Source organism: Pomacea canaliculata, linkage group LG7, assembly GCF_003073045.1.
Source record: "Pomacea canaliculata isolate SZHN2017 linkage group LG7, ASM307304v1, whole genome shotgun sequence".
NCBI lineage: Eukaryota > Metazoa > Mollusca > Gastropoda > Architaenioglossa > Ampullariidae > Pomacea > Pomacea canaliculata.
The window spans coordinates 24,782,308-24,806,981 of record NC_037596.1 but is presented as its reverse complement, the minus strand read 5'-3'; the positions used below and the strand labels follow the sequence as shown (position 1 = coordinate 24,806,981).

Below are 24,674 nucleotides of genomic sequence, written 5' to 3'. Positions count from 1 at the left end.
CTTTGCTTCAGGGGTTGAAAATGCTTATCTTACATTGATGAGGGGATGACAGGGAAGTGTGAGCATACCCTATTGGATGGGTTGTTTTTGACTGTGCCGTGTGTGTATGTAGTGGATTTTCCCCCCTAGTCATATTAAGTATTCTCTTTTCTGTGTATATTTCTCTTTTTGGTGTATTTGTGCATTATGTAATAAAAATCATTTGAAAAAAAGACAACATTCAGTCAGAACTTAACTGTTATATTTTAAGCTTTATTGATAGTCCTTACTAAGGTTTGTTACTACAATAAGATTTTTATTTAAATTTTATGTTAAGGGACATATTTTTGCCAGACTGTTCCCATAATTTTTTTTGTTTTTCTTCCTCTTGAAATTACAATAAGAAAACGAAAATATCCAATCACATAAAAAGATATTTAATTTTCTGAAAAAAAATTGATGCAATTCCAGAAAGCTAAACACTGAATTTTTACAAAAGTTGAAACAATGGACTTATTGACTCCGAAAGCCAAAAGAATAAAGCAAAAGTTTGAATCAAGCACTAAAGGTTGCAATTGTGATTTCTCCAACAAAACAAAAACAGAATACTTTGCTAAATTATATTAATGGTTTGAAATGGCTGCAAATTGACAATTATTCCAAAATATGAAAGCAGGTTTAACTACAGGTTTTTAATGAGACTTAACATTGTTGTTTAATGAATCATTAGTTAATAAGGATTAAGAATTAATGATGGTTTGTTTGTTTTTTTTTGTCACATCAAGCAAAGCTGTAAGAGAGGGGTTCCTTGTTTTAGTTGATGGCTGAAATAACAGTCACAAACACATACATACATCTGTGGACCAGCCAGCCTGAAAATAATAATTGCAAAGCAGGTTTTTATTTTTTTAACTCAGAGGAAGCAGAATTGGTCTTTGAAAATGAAAAAAGAGCCAAGCTTTGTATCAAGATCTTTAGCTGTATGGTCATAAAGGGTTTAAAATATGTGACATCTGTTTTAAATACCAATTATCCTGCCTGGTGGCAGCCCAAATGATACAGTAAGCCATGAGCACTGTGGCAAGGGCCTATTATTACTGGAAGAGTACAAAAACAAAACAGTCTTGCTGAGGTATAGGCTTAGTTGCATGGCATTAAATATAAAATACAAGCACAAGCACGTGCAAGTATACACATTTGTGCCAATCTACATTAGAAGTTAGTGGTGTACAGATGTGTACATCGTGATTCACCCCAACGCAAGTATGTTTGCACAATAGAGATTAATGACATGGTCGAGAAGAAACATTGACATTCTCAATCCTAGATTAAGAGAGGTAAACTATTTATTACTTTTCTTCTACTACTCCCACTGCAACAATCTTAGCTACTTCCTCCACTATTCTATCCTTAACGCTTCTTTCATAAGGTGTGCAGGCATAGATTCACTCACTAAACCACTGTTTTTGTTCAGGTGTAATGCTAGACCTGCTTGTGATGATTTGAAAGCATTGAGGTCACCTCTGCACAGGTAGCAGTTGACGCCTAATACACCTCCTTAATCACGATCCGAGCATTGTTGTTTAATAGATTGTTAGTTAATAAGTATGAAGCATTTCTAATGATTATTATAGCAAGATGAATGTGTCTTTTTTTTGTCACATTGAGAAAAATTTTTACAGGGAAAAAAAACCTAGTGACCCAAAATAAATCTTCCTTGTGGTTTTAGTTGAGGGCTGGAATAGCAAAAGCAGTGTTTTTGATACATCTATAGACCAGCCAGCCTTTACAGTTAAGCAAAAATAATTTTGCTTGTTTTTTTACTCAGAGGCAACAGAGTTAGGTCACAAAACTGTAAAAAAGCCAAGCTTTGTATAAAGATGTTTAGATGTTAAGCCATAAAAGGATTATATGTAACACAGGTCTGTGTTAAATACTAAGTACCCTTAATTACCCTGTTTTTGGTACCAACCCAAATGATATACTAAGCTGTGAATAGTGTGGCAAGGGCTGTATGGAGATGAAATGTCCATTTATTGCAAAGTTTATTTAAATTATTGAAAAGTGTAAATAAAGGGCTGACAACCTCGCGCGTTTTATATCCACCAACACTGTTAACTGTTCTGGCAAAGATGTGCGCAGGTATAAACAACAGTTGTGCAGCTTTTTCTCTTAACGTAACCGCTGTGCTGAAGTACTAATGTAAAAGGTAAAGGTAGTCCTGTAAAATATCTGTCGGTGGGGAGTGACGGCTTTCAGCACTTCTAAACAATTATTTCCCTTGCACGTAAGGGAAGTTATACACAGTAAGTTCCGGTGTTTACCCACACTGCCTTTCGTTTCCTCTGGCAAAATGGCGCGAGAATGCAAGTATCGAGAGATGTGCGAGTTATTCCTCAGCGATTCGGACGAAGAAATGGAGCTGGAGGTTGGAGACGACGACGACAAAGACGAATGTTTATACGTAGAGGAGAATTCATCTTCAGAGGAAGATGAAGAAGAATTAAATTACGGAAATCGATCAGCAGACCAGTACATGACCGAAGTAATTGACGAGGATGACGAATGTGATGTTGAAATCGACAAAGATTCAGAACATTGTGACTCAGAAACACCCAGTCTCGTCGAACAAAACGTGCCTGAGAATGTGCCTTCTTTAGAAGAGGGCGATCTTAACCATGAATGGTGTAAAACCTTCGTGGTTTTCCGACGAAGCCAGATTTCATCGCCACGCCAGGTTTGCAGGCCCACTAAATCTTCCACCCTGGGAAGATTGTAAACCAATTGATTTCTATAGGCTCTTTATTAATAAGGAACAGATCAAAATGATGAAGGCACAGACAAATTTATACGCTAGACAGAAGATAGACAAGGTTAAAAAATCTAATGTTTGTGTTACAGCGAGGTCAAAGATAAATACATGGAAGAGTGTTCAGATCCACGAAGTGTATAATTTTCTAGCAATAATTGTACACATGTCTGTTGTTCACAAACCCAGAATCAGTGATTACTGGGCAAAACGTCCATTTTTACAGACAACATTTCCATCTCGGATAATGAAGCGGGATAGGTTTCTTGATATTCTAGCTAATTTTCATCTTAATGATGATTCTGCAGCAGTTCCGAAAGGGGAACCTGGTTATGACCCTCTTCACAAATTGAGACCTTTCATAAACCATTTGAACCATGTAAGTTTATTGTTTTTTTAAAATTGGTTTATTTAATTTTGATGTGTTAGAATTCACATACTTTTTCAGTACACTTGTTATTTCATATACAGTTCTTAGATACAGTTGTTACGAAAAAGGCGATACGGTATTGTTGACAAATACATGCCACACCCACTGGTTGTCAGTGTAATTATTATTTTATGGTTTGTTGTATACCAAATTAAATCATTCTTGCATATAACCTTATGCAATGCCTTTCAAAAGAACTGCTTTATGAGTAAAAATTGTTTTATAATAGGAAAGTGCCATGCCCCCTTAAGCAGTATATAACTAACAGTATAACTCTTGCATAATGTTCCAGTTATTTCAGACTTCATACATCCCAGAGCAACATATCATCATTGACGAGGCCTTGTGTCCATGGAGGGGTAAACTAAGCTTTAAGGTCTACATGAAAGACAAGCCTGTCAAGTGGGGAATAAAATTGTACCATCTCTGCGAAAGCAAGTCTGGGTATGTCTGGTGGTTTGAAATATTGTGCGGTATGCCTGGACTGAGCAATAGGCCCTATGATGTTGTTCAGCGTCTTTTGGGGCCCCTGAAGTCGCTTGGCTACTGCCTGTACACGGACACGTACTACACCAGTCTTGCTCTTGCTGAGGACTTGGCCTCCAGCAACACAGGCTTCACCGGAACTGTTTTGAGCAACATAATAGGCCTGCCAAAAGAATTCATGAACACAAAGCTTGACACAGGGGGTGTTGATTTTAGGCGCTGCAAAAACACTGTGGTGTTGCGGTGGAAAGACAAAACGGATGTGGCAGTCCTGTCCACCATTCACAGACCTCAGATGGTTGCTGTGAATACCCGTACCAGTGTAAAGAAGAGGCCCACAGCTATTGTGGATTACCACAAGAATATGGGCGGGGTGGACCTCAACGATCATATGATTTCCTACAACGCTTTCTACAGGAAGACCACAAAATGGTGGAAGAAACTTGCCTTCCATATGCTGACTCTCACCATGGTGCAAGCCCATTGTCTTTACCTAAAGGTCAGAAAAATGATTGGTAAACCAGGTATGTGTCTTGAAGATTTTATGATTTTCTGTAGGTGAAGATTTGGTGACCGTGCCAAAAAGTGATGGGGATCAACCAACAGGAGCTGCAGTACCTCAGGATCCTCAACAACTTCGCATACAGGGGAGCCATTTGTCACATTTTCTTGTTCCTCTTAAAGGCAGAAAAAATTGTTGTGTTTGTTACGCGAGGCTAAAGGCAGAAGGTACAGATTCCAAATATCGGAGGAAAAGGACCAAACGCACTAAATGGGAGTGCCAGCAGTGTAAGAAGGCTCTCTGTGTGCATCCCTGCATGAAGGCCTATCACACTATGCAGGATTACACTCGACCCCTACAGAACCTGGTATAAATAAGTTCTCAGTGTGTAAATAGCTTCAATAATTCTATATGAAGTTACGTTTCATCAAGTGTTGTTGAACTATTATCAAAACCCTAAATGTGGTGTAAAATGAAAAGTTTGACCAAGTTTATTCCTTTCTTGTGATCTTGAAAGTAATAGCGATAAAAAGAAAAAAGTCAAATCATTTGTTTTTATGGTCTGATCATCACACACTCTTCTTTGTTTAGTTGTGCAATTATAATCCTAATCATGGGAGTACCCATTTGACAATGAGCACAATTCTACAGCCATGGTTTTTTAACAATTTTGGAGAGTGGTGCAGCATTGTGCATTTTATCAACAAAAAACAATGTTTATTTCTACTTGATTTGCTGGCATCAAAATTGCTTCTTGGAGGTCTAAATTGTCCTTGGATAATAACTATAACCTGTGCCAACCTAAATAAAAATCTTTCAAATTCTATTTCATACACCCAATTCTCTTTGATTAGATTACTAAAAAATTGAGTGCTCATGCAGGATTTGGATAAGAATTTTCTTTTACACATCTTGATCTTTGCTAATTTGACTTGTTCTTTTTCTTTGTCTGTTTGCTTTTTAAAAAAGGGGAATACTTGCACATTCCAGGGAAATATTCTCTTGTAGCATGCCCTAGTATTGAATGACCATCTTGTGGTCTGTGCATGCACTTAAGTCCACAGTTCATTACCGCTACTAAGTTCATTTCCTCTATTCAGCAATATTTGGAGACTAAAGACTAATGTAGAACCACAAAACATTAATCTGTTCCAACTTATCATTGTGGCAGTTCTCAAGTGTTGATTTCAACTGAAGTAGTAATAAAAAGATGGTTGCCAAAAAAGTGGAAAACCACAGGCTCCTAATAGAATTTCTACCTGCATACCTTAAACATGCATAAATTCTGGTCGGTGCATCTAAATGATAATCAGAGGATTAAGAATCAGTTTAAATAAGCTAAGTATTTTGATTTTCTTTATTTAGTACACTTCTGCACTTGAAATCACAATGTGCAAGAAACAGTATGTTGTGAAGCTTGTAAAATACACCATTTTTAAATCGTATGTATGTTAACCTAACCTTAGCCCATTAAAAAGAATCTCTTTTAAAAGATGAGGTTCTCACTCTTCTATTACTGTGGAACAGAGGCCTTTACAAGCCATGAGAGGGTGACTGGAATTTTAGAAAGATGTCAAGGAGACGTAACAACAGTGAAAAGAATTACCAGTCAATGCAATACATTACATAAGCTGGCATTAATGAACAAATAGAAGCACAGTCATCAGTCACTAACTTTTTTTTTTTACTTTTGTTTTTCTAAATAAAGTGCAGGTGGCATCCCTTGCATTTTATACTGCTTGAGAAATGATCATCACTATTGGAATTCATAGGTAGCAACACTTATTGAAAATTTAGTAATAGTGGACACTCCTGTTTCTCAATGTAAAAGTATGATTGAAGCCATCCTGACATTTCAGATACACAGGTGTCATGTCTGTCAGAAACATGAAATAATAAGGCACAGTTTCTGCCGTGAATTAATAAAGGTCACTTGCAGCTTATAGAGATGGATTACATGGATAATGAGCACAATATAGAAACATACAGTGTCTGCAAGATACCATTCAGTCTTGATGCTAGATATGAGTTTAGTTTATTTGTTGTTGTTCCTTTGAGGAGCATGGGGCCATAACACCTCGCCAGCGGACCCGGTTTTGGGCAGCCCCCTTCAGTTGGGTCCATGTGGTTCCGATGTCCTTTGCTTATCTCTCTCTCCTGTTCTTTTCCAAGTCTTCTTTGGTCTCCCAACTCTCCTCTTCCCCTGAGGGTTCCAGTCAAGTGCCTGCTTTCCAATGGTGTTAGCTGGTTTGCGCAGTATGTGTCCTATTCAGCCCCATTTGCTCTTTTTTGATGTCTTGATTAGTGGCATTCTGGTTGGTTCTTTTCCACAGGCTGGTGTTAGAGATTTTTTCAGGCCACCTTATATGGAATATGGCATAGGCATCAGTTGGTAAAGGTCTGGAGATTGTTGTTGATGGTGTTTGTCAGTCTCCAGGTTTCAGAACCATACAGTAGGACTGCCTTCACATTGGTGTTAAAGATGCGGGTCTTACTGCTGAAGGAAAATGCTTGGGAGTTCCAGATGGGGTGTAGGCTGTTGAAAGCATGCCTGACTTTGCTGATGAGGCTTTTGATGTCATTGTCTGCTCCACCGTCCTTGTTGACAATGCTCACCAGATGCGTGAAGCGGTCTGTTTCCAAATGTCTCTCCTTGAAGTTCGATTGGGAGTTGCCGGATGAGATAGAAGACTGATGTCACATCCTCTAGCTGTTTGGTGAAGGTCCACTGGATACTGGTGTTGTTGCCTTGGGTTGTCTTGCGCGTAATCCAGTCTATAGATATGAACATACTGTAGTTTTACTTTCATCTGCTGTGACAGTGGTTTCTCATCCACCACCTCCATATTCCATTTCATACTGACTTTAGGCTGAAAACCTAAGAGATTAGGCTTGGCTGTTTGCACTGCTTAAAAAATACACACACACACAGATGCAATGAAGCATACACACTTGCGACTATACCTACACACATCATTATTCACCGAGGAGCATACACGATAGCGAGATTAATGATGTATGGTTGAGAAGAGAGAGTAGGAGATGAAACATTGACACACATTTTAACCTTTTCAATCCCAGATAAAGATGAGGGCGGTTACATATTAGGAATTACTTTTATTCTTCTTCCGCAGTAACACCTCCATGTAATTTCTGTCAAGGTGTACAGCCTAGATTCACATCTTCATCCACTGTTTTTGTTCAGGATAATGTCAGTCCTCCTTGGATTGAATATAACATGTATTCGTTCCGCATCATGTTTGACGACGTCGCCCCAGCGATGTTTACTTGTCGTGGTTCTGAGAAAGATGTGCGCAGGTATAAACAACAGTTGTGCAGCTTTTTCTCTTAAAATTATCGCTTTGTTGAAGCCCTAATGTAAGAGGTAAAGGTAGTCCTGTAAAATATCTGTCGGTGGGAAGTGATAGCTTTCAGCATTTCTAAACACAATTATTTCCCTTGCACGTAAGGGAAGTTACACAGTAAGTTCCGGTGTTTACACACACTGCCTTTCGTTTCCTCTGGAAAAATGGCGCGAGAATGCAAGTATCGAGAGATGTGCGAGTTGTTCCTCAGCGATTCGGACGAAGAAATGGAGCTGGAAGTTGGAGACGACGACAAAGACGAAGACGAATGTTTTTACGTAGATGCGAATTCATCTTCAGAGGAAGATGAAGAAGAATTAAATAACGGAAATCGATCAGCAGACCAGTACATGACCGAAGTAATTGACGAGGATGAGGAATATGATGTAGAAATCGACAAAGATTCAGACTATTGTGACTCAGAAACACCAAGTCTCGTCGAACAAAACGTTCCTGAGAATGTGCCTGCTTTAGAAGAGGGCGATCTTAACCATGAATGGTGTAAAATCCTTCGTGTTTCCCACGAAGCCAGATTTCATCGCCAGGCCAGGTTTGCAGGGCCCACTAATCTTCCACCCTGGGAAGATTGTAAACCCATTGACTTCTATAGTCTATTTATTAGTAAGGAACAGATCAAAATGATGAAGGCACAGACAAATTTATACGCTAGACAGAAGATAGACAAGGTTAAAAAATCTAATGTTTGTGTTACAGCGAGGTCAAAGATAAATACTTGGAAGACTGTTCGGATCCACGAAGTATATAATTTCTCGCAATATTGTACACATGTCTGTTGTTCACAAGCCCAGAATCGGTGATTACTGGGCAAAACGTCCATTTGTACAGACAACATTTCCTTCTCGGATAATGAAGCGGGATAGATTTCTGAGTATTCTAGCTAATTTTCATCTTAATGATGATTCTGCAGCAGTGCCAAAAGGGCAACCTGGTTATGACCCTCTTCACAAATTGAGACCTTTCATAAACCATTTGAACCATGTAAGTTTTTTTTTTTTTTTCTAATAAAAAAGTTGGTTTATTTAATTTTGATGTGTTAGAATACACATACTTTTACAGTACACTTGTTATTTCATATACATTTCTTAGATACAGTTGTGTACAAAAAAGTGATACGGCATTGTTGATAACTACATGCCACACCCACTGGTTGTCAGTGTAATTATTATTTTATGGTTTGTTGTATACCAAATTAAATCATTCTTGCATATAACCTTATGCAATGCATAATTATTGTTCAAAAGAACTGCTTTATGAGTAAAAACTGTTTTATATTAGAAAAGTGTCATGCCCCCTTAAACAATATATAACTAACAGTGTAACTCTTGCATAATGTTCCAGTTATTTCAGACTACATACATCCCAGAGCAACATATCATCATTGACGAGGCCTTGTGTCCATGGAGGGGGAAACTAAGCTTTAAGGTCTACATGAAAGACAAGCCTGTCAAGTGGGGAATAAAAATTGTACCATCTCTGCGAAAGCAAGTCTGGTATGTCTGGCGGTTTGAAATATTGTGCGGTATGCCTGGACTGAGCAATAGGCCGTATGATGTTGTTCAGCGTCTTTTGGGGCCCCTGAAGTCCCTTGGCTACTGCCTTTACACAGACACATACTACACCAGTCTTGCTCTTGCTGAGGACTTGGCCTCCAGCAACACAGGCTTCACCGGAACTGTTTTGAGCAACAGAATAGGCCTGCCAAAAGAATTCATGAACACAAAGCTTGACACAGGGGGTGTTGATTTTAGGCGCTGCAAAAACACTGTGGTGTTGCGATGGAAAGACAAAACAGATGTGGCAGTCCTGTCCACCATTCACAGACCTCAGATGGTTGCTGTGAATACCTGTACCAGTGTAAAGAAGAGGCCCACAGCTATTGTGGATTACCACAAAAACATGGGCGGGGTGGACCTTAACGATCATATGATTTCCTACAACGCTTTCTACAGGAAGACCACAAAATGGTGGAAGAAACTTGCCTTCCATATGCTGACTCTCACCATGGTGCAAGCCCACTGTCTGTACCTAAAGGTCAGAAAAATTATTGGTAAACCAGGTATGTGTCTTGAAGATTTTATGATTTCTGTTGGTGAAGATTTGGTGACCATGCCAAAAAGCGATTTGGAACAACCAACAGGAGCTGCAGTACCTCAGGATCCTCAACAACTACGCCTACAGGGGAAGCATTTGTCACATTTTCTTGTTCCTCTTAAAGTCAGAAGATATTGTTGTGTTTGTTACGCGAGGCTAAAGGCAGAAGGTACAGATTCCAAATATCGGAGGAAAAGGACCCAACGCACTAAATGGGAGTGCCAGCAGTGTAAGAAGGCCCTCTGTGTACATCCCTGCATGAAGGCCTATCACACTATGCAGGATTACACTCGACCACTTCAGAACCTGGTATAAATAAGTTTTCAGTGTATAAATAGTTTCAGTAATTTTATATGAAGTAACGTTTCATCAAGTGTTGTTGAACTATCATCAAAACCCTAAATGTGGTGTAGAATGAAAAGTTTGACAAAGTATATTCATATCGTCTGATCTTGAAAGTAATAGCCATAAAAAGAAAAAAAATATAAAAGTCAAATCATTTGTTTTTATGGTCCTGATCATCACACACTCTTCTTTTGTTTAGTTTGTGCAATTATAATCCTAATCATGGGAGTATCCATTTGAGAATGAGCACAATTCTACAGCCATGGTTTTTAACAATTTTGGAGACTGGTGCACCAGTGTGCATTTCAGTCAACAAAAACAGTGTTGATTTCTACTTGATTTGGTAGCATCAAAATTGCTTCTTGGAGGTCTAAATTGTCCTTGGATAATAATTATAACCTGCGTCAACCTGAAGAAAAATCTTTGTAGCCATTAAAGAATCATTATGAGATGTCATCTATGATTGTCACATCAGCTGGTAGGCACACCAAATGGTTGTATTGTTAAGACTAACTGTACACCTTCTTACAATTAAGCATGTTTCTATACATTAGTAGAGATAGTGGAAAACTTGATCTGTTCTCTTCCATACAGCTGCTGTCCTTAGCTATGTCTAATGTCTTCCCCATTGCTGTAACCTGAAATATACTGAGGAATAGGATTTTTTATTTTTTATTATTAAACAAAACATAACAAAAACTACCGCACACATCAATTTACATAAATAGATCAACAAACATATCTTTGACAATCTACACAAATCTTTTTTTTTATTTTCACCATTAATAATGCATCTTATAATATGGAACACAAAACATTACAAAGAAAAGAAATAAATAATAAAAAAAAATTTACAAGCAAAAAGTAACCTATAAGCGTTGTAATTAAAAAAAAAGGAGTACTGCAAAGGATTTGTTTAGGATTGAACAGTGTTCATCTGTACAGCATTCAAAAAGAAAGGTGCACACACAAAAGAGCATAGACAGATTGAGAAACATGCAAAGGGAGTAAACTGTACTAAACTTCCCAGCAGCCCATAGACATAAGCACTCCGGTTTGAAGTATCAACTGACCAGTAGGAGAGCTTAAATGTGTCACCAAGAAAGCAAACACCATCACTGTCCTTTGTATTCTTCTAAAACATACTTCTTGGTTCTCTTGACACTCTGATGTATTGTTTTCATCATACCTGAGTTTTGGGTTGTACTAGTACTACAATTACTGAAATGCATGCAATCAACCCATTACCTGGAAAATAATTCAAATTGAGGTGATCTGTGTTAAGCAACAGCATAGCAAGGCTCCCTACACCTGCACCTTTTTTTTTTTTTTCAAGCATTCTGTTCACGTCCAAAGGAAACCCTTCTTTCACAAAGATTGATTCAAACAGATTATGCATATTTCTAATGTAGACATTCAAAAATTTTGACAGTACCCATACGATTCATTCACAGTTTGACCATTTCCCAAGCTCAGAAAATATCCACATAAAAAATATTAACACTAGAAAAACTCTGGAAATGATATATTAAATGACCCCTCTTAATTAACACCAAAAATAACTTAAACAAAATATTAGTCACTGAAACTTTGACATGAAATCATTTTCATTCCAAAAGTTTGCATTTGTAGCATCACTACTAAACAGACTTCTTAGTCCTCTTTGCCCCCACTGGAGCATATGACTGCAAACAATTCATAATCAATAAACAGTACCCACATAAATAACAGATCAATAGAAACAATCAAGTTGCACAGTAGTTGACGTGATCATTGGTAGAATATGGAGGAAATAATGTCTGTTTAACATTTGTTTTTCTGTACCTCCCAGGTGTCTGTTGAAAGAAAATAGGACTTTTAAAACTCTCTGTACCTCCCAGGTGTTTGTTTGTTGAAAGAAAATAGGACTTTTAAAACTAAATGCAAAACAAATTAAATGTATTTTAATTTTTTTTGTTTTACCTATCCGCCTACCAGGCAGTCACATTATTTTTTATTTTATTATTCTTTTTTTTTTCAATATAAAGTTGTGAAATTATATATTTTCAGATAAATTCATATAATCAGCCCAGCTTATTATAAATTCCTGCAATTTCATATTGAGAAGTGCGCTAAATTCCTCAATCTTGTATTTTCTATTTAACTGCAGAATAAAAACTCTTAAGTCTGGCTGTTTCTTCTCTATTTTACATTTATAGATAAAAAAAACTTTGCTTCTAGTAGTATATTCTCTAATGTCTTATCTATTGGACAGTTTGCTTCATATCCAAATAGTATTACAGATTTGTTAAGTGCTAATTTATTATTTTTAGAGCATTTTTCCCTTATTGCCTTTTCTAGGCTTGTCCAAAATAGTTTGGTTTCCTTGCAGCGCCAAAATAGGTGTTCAATTGTCTCCCTTTCGTTGCCACAGAAAGTGCATTTATTATAAACTTCTACCCCCATATATTCTGCCAGGGAGTTTGTACCTAGAATTCTGTGGATAGTTCTGCACTGAAACCATCTCAGTTTAATATCTTTTATTCCTTGAACCTTGGAAAATATTATTTTCCAGGGTAATTGAGCCCCTATTTTATTTTCCCACTTTTCACAACTTTTGGGCCTGATTGTATTTTCCGTCAATATTTCGTAATAATATTTGGAACCTTTCTTTATAAAACACGATACATTTTAATTAGACCATATTGAGACAATGACAGCCAAGATGGCGCTCACTGACTATATCGCAAACGAATTATTCACTCCCAGTTTTCTAACCACGAGTACCTGTTGTTCAACAGCTCCTATCAACATCAGCATCGCATCGCACACCTTTCGTACTTCAGCAGATCTTCTTTCCTATCTCTCGTAACTGTCGATAAGTCCGTGCTTGACTCAACTACCTGCGCTTCGTTGAACAAGAGGCGGACGACATATCAAAGTGGTTTTTAGGACATTTCAGTAGTTGTTTTTCGACGTATTTTTAATTTTTCCGATGCTAATGGCAGTGGAGTTGAGTTAACCTACTCCATTAATGATTTTGTAGCTCAAAACGTTTTGAAAAGAGACGAAGTTTTGTTGAAAAAGTAGGCGCACAAAATTATGCTGCCATCTTGGCTGCTGAGCAGTGTTCCATCTACACAAATCTTTCCTCCATCTCATTATACCCTACCCTAGTAATAGCCTAGGTTGTAGTGGTTTGTCTTTAACTATTAGTTGTAGCCCGCACAAATACCGATAGCTTTCAACATACATCAATAAATAACACTGTACATATTTACTGAGGAATAGGATGATTGTTTGAGGATTGCTCAGACTGAAAATGCTTTCAGCCCACCTACACCATATATACTATATACTACATGCTAGTCTTATATCAATATACTATATATACCATGCTATTCTTGTTTTTTGGAGCATAAGCATCATTATCCTTGAGAGTGATTATGGGTCTTACAGGATTTCCGAGTGAAGGATGTGTGTTGGGATGTTGTGCAGCTAGAGACTCATAAATAAGTTGATGCTTATAATGAGCTTCAGAAGGAATGAGAGGTCCTCTGCACTCTCTTATTTTGTATTGGTTGTTGAAAATACTTTATTGCTGCTGTCATACTTTGCTTCCGGGGTTGAAAATGCTTATCTTACATTGATGAGGGGATGACAGGGAAGTGTGAGCATACCCTATTGGATGGGTTGTTTTTGACTGTGCTGTGTGTGTATGTAGTGGATTTTCCCCCCTAGTCATATTAAGTATTCTCTTTTCTGTGTATATTTCTCTTTTTGGTGTATTTGTGCATTATGTAATAAAAATCATTTGAAAAAAAGACAACATTCAGTCAGAACTTAACTGTTATATTTTAAGCTTTGCTTCCAGGTTGAAAATGCTTATCTTACATTGATGAGGGGATGACAGGGAAGTGTGAGCCTACCCTATTGGATGGGTTGTTTTTGACTGTGCCGTGTGTGTATGTAGTGGATTTTCCCCCCTAGTCATATTAAGTATTCTCTTTTCTGTGTATATTTCTCTTTTTGGTGTATTTGTGCATTATGTAATAAAAATCATTTGAAAAAAAGACAACATTCAGTCAGAATTTAACTGTTATATTTTAAGCTTTATTGATAGTCCTTACTAAGGTTTGTTACTACAATAATTTTTTTTTTTTAATTTTATGTTAAGGGACATATTTTTGCCAGACTGTTCCCATAATTTTTTTGGTTTTTCTTCCTCTTGAAATTACAATAAGAAAACGAAAATATCCAATCACATATTAAGATATTTAATTTTCTGAAAAAAAATTGATGCAATTCCAGAAAGCTAAACACTGAATTTTTACAAAAGTTGAAACAATGGACTTATTGACTCCGAAAGCCAAAAGAATAAAGCAAAAGTTTGAATCAAGCACTAAAGGTTGCAATTGTGATTTCTCCAACAAAACAAAAACAGAATACAGGTAGTCCTCGGGTTACGACGGTCTCGAGTTACGTCGTTTTCGTGGTTACGACACTCATTCCCACTTACAGCGACAGTGATAACAAAGCAACGTAGTGGGCTTATTACTGAGATGGAAAGATTATTGGCGCTTTGGTTGCAAGACCAAAATCAACGCCGTATCCCTATGAGTTTTATGGTTATTCAGGAGAAGGCTAGGCGACTGTTAGAGGCGTTGAAAAGAGAAAAGGGGGAAGGAAGTGAAAGTGAAGAATTTGTGTCGAGTAGGGGTTGGTTTATGAGGTTTAAGGATCGTGCCAATTTCCAGAACATTAAAGTGCAAGGTGAAGCCTCTAGTGCTGATGAGAAAAGCAGCAACTGAGTTTCCTAATGCATTGGCTAAGATAATTGAGGAGGGTGGTTACTGTGCTCAACAATTAAGTGTTCAACGTGGATGTGCTCAACAATTAAGTGTTCAACGTGGATGAGACAGGCTTGTTTTGGAAACGTCTGCCTAACCTAACACTGTTTATTACTGTTACAGCACTTACAGTACAGTATTTCATTATTAAACGTACTGTACTACAATATTTTACTGTACTATGTTTATTGATAATTATGTAGGTACTGTGTTAGGATAGGTGTTTGGATAGGCTAAGTGTTTGCATACTGTACTGTATTATGATGGTACAGTACTGTATGAACGTAGGATCCGACTTACGTCGAAATTCGGTTTACGACGCCGCGTCAGGAACGGATCCCGTCGTAAGTCGAGACTACCTGTACTTTGTTTGCTAAATTATATTAATGGTTTGAAATGACTGCAAATTGACAATTATTCCAAAATATGAAAGCAGGTTTAACTACAGGTTTTTAATGAGACCTAACATTGTTGTTTAATGAATCATTAGTTAATAAGGATTAAGAATTAATGATGGTTTGTTTTTTTTTTTTTTGTCACATCAAGCAAAGCTGTAAGAGAGGGTTCCTTGTTTTAGTTGATGGCTGAAATAACAGTCACAAACACATACATACATCTGTGGACCAGCCAGCCTGAAAATAATAATTGCAAAGCAGGTTTTTATTTTTTTAACTCAGAGGAAGCACAATTGGTCTTTGAAAATGAAAAAAGAGCCAAGCTTTGTATCAAGATCTTTACCTGTATGGTCATAAAGGGTTTAAAATATGTGACATCTGTTTTAAATACCAATTATCCTGCCTGGTGGCAGCCCAAATGATACAGTAAGCCATGAGCACTGTGGCAAGGGCCTATTATTACTGGAAGAGTACAAAAACAAAACAGTCTTGCTGAGGTATAGGCTTAGTTGCATGGCATTAAATATAAAATACAAGCACAAGCACGTGCAAGTATACACATTTGTGCCAATCTACATTAGAAGTTAGTGTGTACAGATGTGTACATCGTGATTCACCCCAACGCAAGTATGTTTGCACAATAGAGATTAATGACATGGTCGAGAAGAAACATTGACATTCTCAATCCTAGATTAAGAGAGGTAAACTATTTATTACTTTTCTTCTACTACTCCCACTGCAACATTCTTAGCTACTTCCTCCACTATTCTATCCTTAACGCTTCTTTCATAAGTGTGCAGGCATAGATTCACTCACTAAACCACTGTTTTTGTTCAGGTGTAATGCTAGACCTGCTTGTGATGATTTGAAAAGCATTGAGGTCACCTCTGCACAGGTAGCAGTTGACGCCTAATACACCTCCTTAATCACGATCCGAGCATTGTTGTTTAATAGATTGTTAGTTAATAAGTATGAAGAATTTCTAATGATTATTATAGCAAGATGAATGTGTCTTTTTTTGTCACATCGAGAAAAATTTTTACAGGAAAAAAAAACCTAGTGACCCAAAATAAATCTTCCTTGTGGTTTTAGTTGAGGGCTGGAATAGCAAAAGCAGTGTTTTGATACATCTATAGACCAGCCAGCCTTTACAGTTAAGCAAAAATAATTTGCTTGTTTTTTTACTCAGAGGCAACAGAGTTAGGTCACAAAACTGTAAAAAAGCCAAGCTTTGTATAAAGATGTTTAGATGTAAGCCATAAAAGGATTATATGTAACACAGGTCTGTGTTAAATATTAAGTACCCTTAATTACCCTGTTTTGGTACCAACCCAATGATATACTAAGCTGTGAATAGTGTGGCAAGGGCTGTATGGAGATGAAATGTCCATTTATTGCAAAGTTTATTTAAATTATTGAAAAGTGTAAATAAAGGGCTGACAACTCGCGCGGTTTATATCCACCAACACTGTTAACTGTTCTGCAAAGATGTGCGCAGGTATAAACAACAGTTGTGCAGCTTTTTCTCTTAACGTAACCGCTGTGCTGAAGTACTAATGTAAAAGGTAAAGGTAGTCCTGTAAAATATGTGTCGGTGGGAGTGACGGCTTTCAGCATTTCTAAACACATTATTTCCCTTGCACGTAAGGGAAGTTATACACAGTAAGTTCCGGTGTTTACCCACACTGCCTTTCGTTTCCTCTGCAAAATGGCGCGAGAATGCAAGTATCGAGAGATGTGCGAGTTATTCCTCAGCGATTCGGACGAAGAAATGGAGCTGGAGGTTGGAGACGACGACTACAAAGACGAATGTTTATACGTAGAGGAGAATTCATCTTCAGAGGAAGATGAAGAAGAATTAAATTACGGAAATCGATCAGCAGACCAGTACATGACCGAAGTAATGACGAGGATGACGAATGTGATGTTGAAATCGACAAAGATCAGAACATTGTGACTCACAACACCCAGTCTCGTCGAACAAAACGTTCCTGAGAATGTGCCTGGTCTTTAGAAGAGGGCGATCTTAACCATGAATGGTGTAAAAACCTTCGTGGTTTTCCCACGAAGCCAGATTTCATCGCCACGCCAGGTTTTGCAGGGCCCACTAAATCTTCCACCCTGGGAAGATTGTAAACCAATGATTTCTATAGGCTCTTATTAATAAGGAACAGATCAAAATGATGAAGGCACAGACAAATTATACGCTAACAGAAGATAGACAAGGTTAAAAAATCTAATGTTTGTGTTCCAGCGAGGTCAAAGATAAATACATGGAAGAGTGTTCGGATCCACGAAGTGTATAATTTTCTCGCAATAATTGTACACATGTCTGTTGTTCACAAACCCAGAATCAGTGATTACTGGGCAAAACGTCCATTTTTTACAGACAACATTTCCATCTCGGATAATGAAGCGGAATAGGTTTCTTGATATTCTAGCTAATTTTCATCTTAATGATGATTCTGCAGCAGTGCCGAAAGGGCAACCTGGTTATGACCCTCTTCACAAAATTGAGAGCCTTTCATAAACCATTTGAACCATGTAAGTTTATTTTGTTTTTTTAAATTGGTTTATTTAATTTTGATGTGTTAGAATTCACATACTTTTTCAGTAGACTTGTTATTTCATATACAGTTCTTAGATACAGTTTTACGAAAAAGGCGATACGGTATTGTTGACAAATACATGCCACACCTACTGGTTGTCAGTGTAATTATTATTTATATGGTGTGTTGTATACCAAATTTAAATCATTCTTGCATATAACCTATGCAATGCCTTTCAAAAGAACTGCTTTATGAGTAAAAATTGTTTTATAATAGGAAAGTGCCATGCCCCCTTAAGCAGTATATAACTAACAGTATAACTCTTGCATAATGTTCCAGTTATTTCAGACTTCATACATCCCAGAAGCAACATATCATCATTGACGAGGCCTTGTGTCCATGGAGGGGGAGACTAAGCTTTAAGGTCTACATGAAAGACAAGCCTGTCAAGTGGGGAAATAAAATTGTACCATCTCTGCGAAAGCAAGTCTGGGTATGGTCTGGCGGTTTGAAATATTGTGTGGCATGCCTGGACTGAGCAATAGGCCGTATGATGTTGTTCAACGTCTTTTGGAGCCCTGAATCCTTGGCTACTGCCTGTACACAGACACGTACTACACCAGTCTTGCTCTTGCTGAGGACTTGGCCTCCAGCAACACAGGTTTCACCGGAACTGTTTTTGAGCAATTTAACAGGCCTGCCAAAAGACTTCATTCGAACATGAAGCTTGACACAGGGGTGTGATTTTAGGCGCTGCAAAAAACACTGTGGTGTTGCGGTGGAAAGACAAAACGGATGTGGCAGTCCTGTCCACCATTCACAGACCTCAGATGGTTGCTGTGAATACCCGTACCAGTTGTAAAGAAGAGGCCCACAGCTATTGTGGATTACCACAAGAACATGGGCGGGGTGGACCTCAACGATCATATGATTTCTACAACGCTTTCTACAGGAAGACCACAAAAATGGTGGAAGAAACTGCCTTCCATATGCTGACTCTCACCATGGTGCAAGCCCATTGTCTTTACCTGAAGGTCAGAAAAATGATTGGTAAACCAGGTATGTGTCTTGAAGATTTTATGATTCTGTAGGTGAAGATTTGGTGACCGTGCCAAAAGTGATTTGGATCAACCAACAGGAGCTGCAGTACCTCAGGATCCTCAACAGTTTCGCATACAGGGGAGGCATTTGTCACATTTTCTGTTCCTCTTAAAGGGAGAAAAGATTGTTGTGTTTGTTACGCGAGGCTAAAGGCAGAAGGTACAGATTCCAAATATCGGAGGAAAAGGACCAAAAACGCACTAAATGGGAGGCCAGCTGTGTAAGAAGGCTCTCTGTGTACATCCCTGCATGAAGGCCTATCACACTATGCAGGATTACACTCGACCCTACAGAACCTGGTATAATATAAGTTCTCAGTGTGTAATAGCTTCAGTAATTTTTATATGAAGTTACTTTCATCACGTGTTGTTGAACTATTATCAAAACCCTAAATGTGGGTGTAGTATGAAAAGTTTGACCAAGTATATTCATATCTTCTGATCTTGAAAGTAATAGCCATAAAAAGAAAAAAAATATAAAAGTCAAAATCATTTGTTTTTATTGTCCTGATCATCACACACTCTTCTTCTGTTTAGTTTGTGCAATTATAATCCTAATCATGGCGTATCCATTTACAATGAGCACAATTCTACAGCCATGGTTTTTAACAATTTTTGGAGACTGGTGCAGCATTGTGCATTCTAGTCCACAAAAAACTGTTTATTTTTACTTGATTTGCTAGCATCAAATTGCTTCTTGGAGTCTAAATTTTACTTGGATAATAATATCTGTGTCAACCTAAATAAAAATCTTTGTAGCCCATTAAAAGAATCATTATGAGATGTAGTCTATGATTGTCACATCAAAGCTGGTAGGCACACCAAATGGTTGTATTGTTAAGACTAGCTGTACACATTCTTACAATTAAGCACTGTTTCTATACATTAGTAGAGATGTGGACAAACTTGATCTGTTTTTCTTCCATACAAAAGGATACAGCTGCTGTCCTTAGCTATGTCTAATGTCTCCCCATTGTTGTAACCTGAAATATACAGGTAGTCCTCGGGTTACGACGGTCTCAAGTTACGTCGTTTCGTGGTTACGGCACTCATTCCCACTTTACAGCGACGGTGATAACAAAGCAACGTAGTGGGCTTATTATTGAGATGGAAAGATTATTGCGCTTTGGTTGGAAGACCAAATCAATGCCGTATCCCTGTGAGTTTTATGGTTATTTCAGGAGAAGGCTAGGCGACTGTTTGAGGCGTTGAAAAGAGAAAAGGGGAAGGAAGTGAAAGTGAAGAATGTTGTGTCGAGTAGGGGTTGTTTATGAGGTTTAAGGATCGTGCAATTTCCATAACATTAAAGTGCAAGGTGAAGCTGCTAGTGCTGATGAGAAAGCAGCAACTGAGTTTCCTAATGCATTGGCTAAGATAATTGAGGAGGTGGTTAATGTGCTCAACTAGTGTTCAACGTGGATGAGACAGGCTTTTTTTGGAAAAGTCTGCCTAACCTAACACTGTTTATTACTGTTACAGCACTTACAGTACAGTATTTTCATTAGTAAACGTACTGTACTAACAATATTTTACCGTACTTATGTTTATTGATAATTATGTAGGGTACTGTGTTAAGATAGGTGTTTGAATAGGCTAAGTGTTTGCAGTACTTCACTGTTATTATGGTACAGTACTGTATGAACGTAGGATCCGATTTACGGCGAAATTCGGTTTACAACTGCGCGTTAAGAACAGATCCCCGTCGTAAGTCGAGGACTACCTGTACTGAGGAATAGGATGATTGTTTGAGGATTGCTCAGACTGAAAAATGCTTTCAGCCTACCTACACCATATATCTATGTACTACATTCTAGTCTTATATCAATATACTATATATACCATGCTATTCTTGTTTTGGAGCATAAGCATCATTATCCTGAGAATGATTATGGTCTTACTCTTACAGGATTTCCGAGTGAAGATGTATGTTGTGATGTTGTGCAGCTAGAGACTCATAAATAGGTTGATGCTCATAATGAGCTTCAGAAGGAATGAGAGGTCTCTGCACTCTCTTAGTTTTGAATTGGTTGTTGAAACTTTATTGCTGCTGTCATACTTTGCTTCAGGGGTTGAAGATGCTTATTTTACATTGATGAGGGATGACAGGAAGTGTTGAGGCACACGCTATTGGATGGGTTGTTTTTGACTGTGCCTTGTGTGTATGTATTGGATTTTCCCCCTAGTCATAGTAACTATTCTCTTTTCTGTGTAAATTTCTATCTTTTTGGTGTATTTGTGCATTATGTAATAAAAATCATTTGAAAAGAAGACAACATTCAGTCAGAACATAACTGTTATATTTTAAGCTTTATTGATAGTCCTTACTAAGGTTTGTTACTACAATAAGATTTTTGTTTAAATTTTTTTTGCCAGACTGTTCCCATAATTTTTTTTGTTTTTCTTCCTCTTGAAATTAGAACAAGAAAACGAAAATATCCAATCACATAAAAAGATATTTAATTTTCTGAAAAAAAAATTGATGCAATTCCAGAAAGCTTAACACTGAATTTTGAAAAAGTTGAAACAATGACTTATTGACTCCGAAAGTCAAAAGAATAAAGCAAAAATTTGAATCAAGCACTAAAGGTTGCAATTGTGAACTCTCCATCAACAAAAGAAAAAAAGAATACTTTGTTTGCTAATTATATTAATGGTTGAAATTGCTGGCAAATTGTCATTATTTCAAACTAAGAAAGCAAGTTTAACTACAGGTTTTAATGAGACCTAACATTGTTGTTTAATGAATAATTAGTTAATAAGAAATTAATGATTTTGGTTTTGTTTTGTTTTTTTGTCACATAAAGCAAAGCTGTAAGAGGAACGAGGGAAAACTGGTTATCAAAATAAATCTTCCTTGTTTAGTTGAGGCTGAAATAACAGCCACAAAACGCACAGGCTTTTTCATACATCTGCGGACCAGCCAGCCTGAAAATAAAAATTGCAACCAGGTTTTTATTTTTTAACTCAGAGGAAGCAGAATTGGTTCGCGAAAATGAAAAAATTCAAGCTTTTGTATTCAAGATCTTTAGCTGTAGGGTCATAAAAGGGTTTAAAAATATGTGACATCTGTTTTAAATACCAATTATCCTGCGTGGGTGGCAGCCCAAATGATACAGTAAGCCGTGAGCGGTGTGCAAGGGCCTATTATTACTGGAAAGAGTACAAAAATAAAAACTTGTCTCGCTGAGATACAGCAGGTTAGTTGCATGGCATTAAATATAAAATACAAACAGCAAGTACGTGCAAGTATACACATTTGTTGCGAAGCTACATTAGAAGTTAGTGGTGTACAGATGTGTATATCGGATTCACCCCAACGCAAGTATGTTGCACGATAGAGAGTAAGTGACATATGGTCAGAGAAGAAACACTGACATTTTCAATCCTAGAATTAAGAGAGGTAACTAATTATGAGATTACTTTTCTTCCACTACTCCACTGCAGCATTCTGAGTTACTTCCTCAACTATTCTGTCCTTAACGCTCTTTCATAAGGTGTGCAGGCATAGATTCACTCACTAAACCACTGTTTTTGTTCAGGTGTAATGCTAGTCCTGCGTGCGATATTGATTGGAAGCATTGAGGTCACCTCTGCACAGGTAGCAGTTGACACCTAATACACCTCCCTATCACGACCCTTATTCAAAAGGATACTGTCAGAACACTCTAGCCCAGAAAATGTACAGTGGCAATAGGTAGGAATGTGCATAACTATAACCTGAGCAGTGCAAATGTCTGTCATTCAAATGCATCGAAATTAGAAGGGTGTATCAAAGCCTTGTACATGTTTGTCTCCCGATAAAAATGAACAAGGATAATACCACAACATGGCATTTATAGAAATGTAAGAAAGGTGCATTACACCATAAGTACGAACTAATGAAAGCTTTAAAACATATGTTTAATATACATTGTTTATATCCTGAAGTAATATTGAATAATGTCCTAGGGTATGAATTTTGGGTCATATTTATATAGAGAGAAAATATTTACACGAAGTTCCTGATTGAGATGTGCACGGACATTAAATACATAGACACAATTTAATAATTCATATAATGAGCTAGACTGCTGTCAGAAGTGATATACTGTCGGTTCAATTATGAACGCATACGATCGCTGTAGAGAAAACCAGTCTGTGCACTAATGCATGTATTCTTGGTGACTACATATACGACTATATATATCCCTAAATCAGAAATGTTAAGCACAAGATGTCATTGCTTCAACAAAACTTTGATCGTGTTTAAAGCAAGTGCTTCTTATATGTATTGTGACCGAATTTAAACAGAGCTTTGGACCTGTTTGCACACGTGTCTAAAAGTCAAGGCTTTTTTAGCTCAAACATGAAAGATGAACTAATATCGTGTACAAGGTAACAACATAGATCAGTAATCAACTGATTATTTCATCAGAGGGATCCTTTGAACTTCTTGTGCCGTGGTGGAGTATAACCAGCATTAGTCGGCATATGCTTGACGATGTCACCCAGGATGTTTGCTTGTGTGTCTGGCAGGAATAGTGGTCAGGTAAGAACAACAATTGTGCACTTTATCTCCTAGTGTAACGCTCTCTAGATATAAAAGGTAATCCAAACATAAATGTCATCGAGCAATAGTAGAATATTCTAGAAATAGCGTCGTCTGCATGAACTGAATTTCTAGAAGGAAAATACAATCCTCGGAAAAACAGACAATAAGATGCATTGAAATTTTCTCAGGCACTCAGGTAGAGTTTGTACTCATTGTCATTTCCTAAAACTAATGGCAACAAAGGTCCAGTGTATTAACTTTGTTCAGACATCTGTTATACAGTTCTCTGCTTTGTTCACACTTACCATCCACACCATACTCAAGAATTTTCTTAAAAAGACATTTCAAAACTGATTGTTATTTAGTCACTTATAACATTTTTTCATACAAGCCTTTAACTGTTAGTAAAACGAAGAGATCTTTTCTACATCAGTGCCAGCTATACAAAGATTAGCTGCTAACACCAACGAACTCGACGACTGCTGACAACAAGAATAAAACAAAGATATACCCCCGCAGAGATAGAACAACACTGTCTACACCGTCTGGTCAACAAGTAACAAACGTGATAAAGCCACAAACAATCATCAGATCGTATCCTATCCATCACAATGCTAAAACTGGACAGTGTGGGGGCACCATTGATGTGTGCTCCAAACAGGTAAACAAAAAAATTGAGGGTGACAATGTACGAGGGGAATAAATGAACTCCGTCGAGTAGTAATACTAAATTATACATGCAGCTAAATGAGGCTAATCGTTTTTATAATAATATCAAATTTATCATGTTTCATTTATTATTTATGTTCTTCTTTCAGTTTTTTTCTTCTCTCGTTACTTTTCTTTCTTTTTTTCTACTTCTTTTTAATTATTCTTTACCATATTTTTTCTCTTAGTTTTTTTTTTCCCTATGTCTTTCCTCTTCCGCCTTCTTTATTTTTTTCTGACTCTTCTGACTGACACGTGGTTACAGCAACAAACAGGAACAAACAATATACGCATCATTTGAAACCAGCGATAACAAGAGAAGAAACAAGATTAATAACTGGAAGGTGCATAATAAGTGAACAAGAAGTATTTGTATAACATAGAAGGAGCATTAATAACCGAAGAAGCAACATTAATAACAGAAGTAGCAGCAATAACAACAGAAGAAGCAGCATTGACAAAGAGGGAAGCATCACCCTCATCAACAGAGGAGAAGCATCACCATCATCAACAGAAGCAACAACAACTTTGAAG

General features: G+C 37.4%; 2 protein-coding genes across 2 annotated transcripts; both read left to right on the top strand.

Annotated features, from left to right (window-relative positions):
- Positions 1-2,729: 2,729 nt before the first annotated feature.
- LOC112568177 (piggyBac transposable element-derived protein 4-like) lies at positions 2,730-10,453 on the top strand. Its single transcript, XM_025245335.1, has 3 exons — positions 2,730-3,167; positions 3,511-4,203; positions 8,931-10,453. Exons 1-3 carry the CDS (start codon positions 2,805-2,807, stop codon positions 9,996-9,998), a joined length of 2,124 nt encoding a protein of 707 aa, XP_025101120.1. The 5' UTR covers positions 2,730-2,804; the 3' UTR covers positions 9,999-10,453.
- A 6,507-nt stretch (positions 10,454-16,960) lies between these two features.
- LOC112567553 lies at positions 16,961-18,892 on the top strand. The gene is made up of 3 exons (XM_025244248.1): positions 16,961-17,152; positions 17,724-17,796; positions 18,552-18,892. Exons 1-3 carry the CDS (start codon positions 16,961-16,963, stop codon positions 18,890-18,892), a joined length of 606 nt encoding a protein of 201 aa, XP_025100033.1.
- The last annotated feature ends 5,782 nt before the right edge of the window (positions 18,893-24,674 follow it).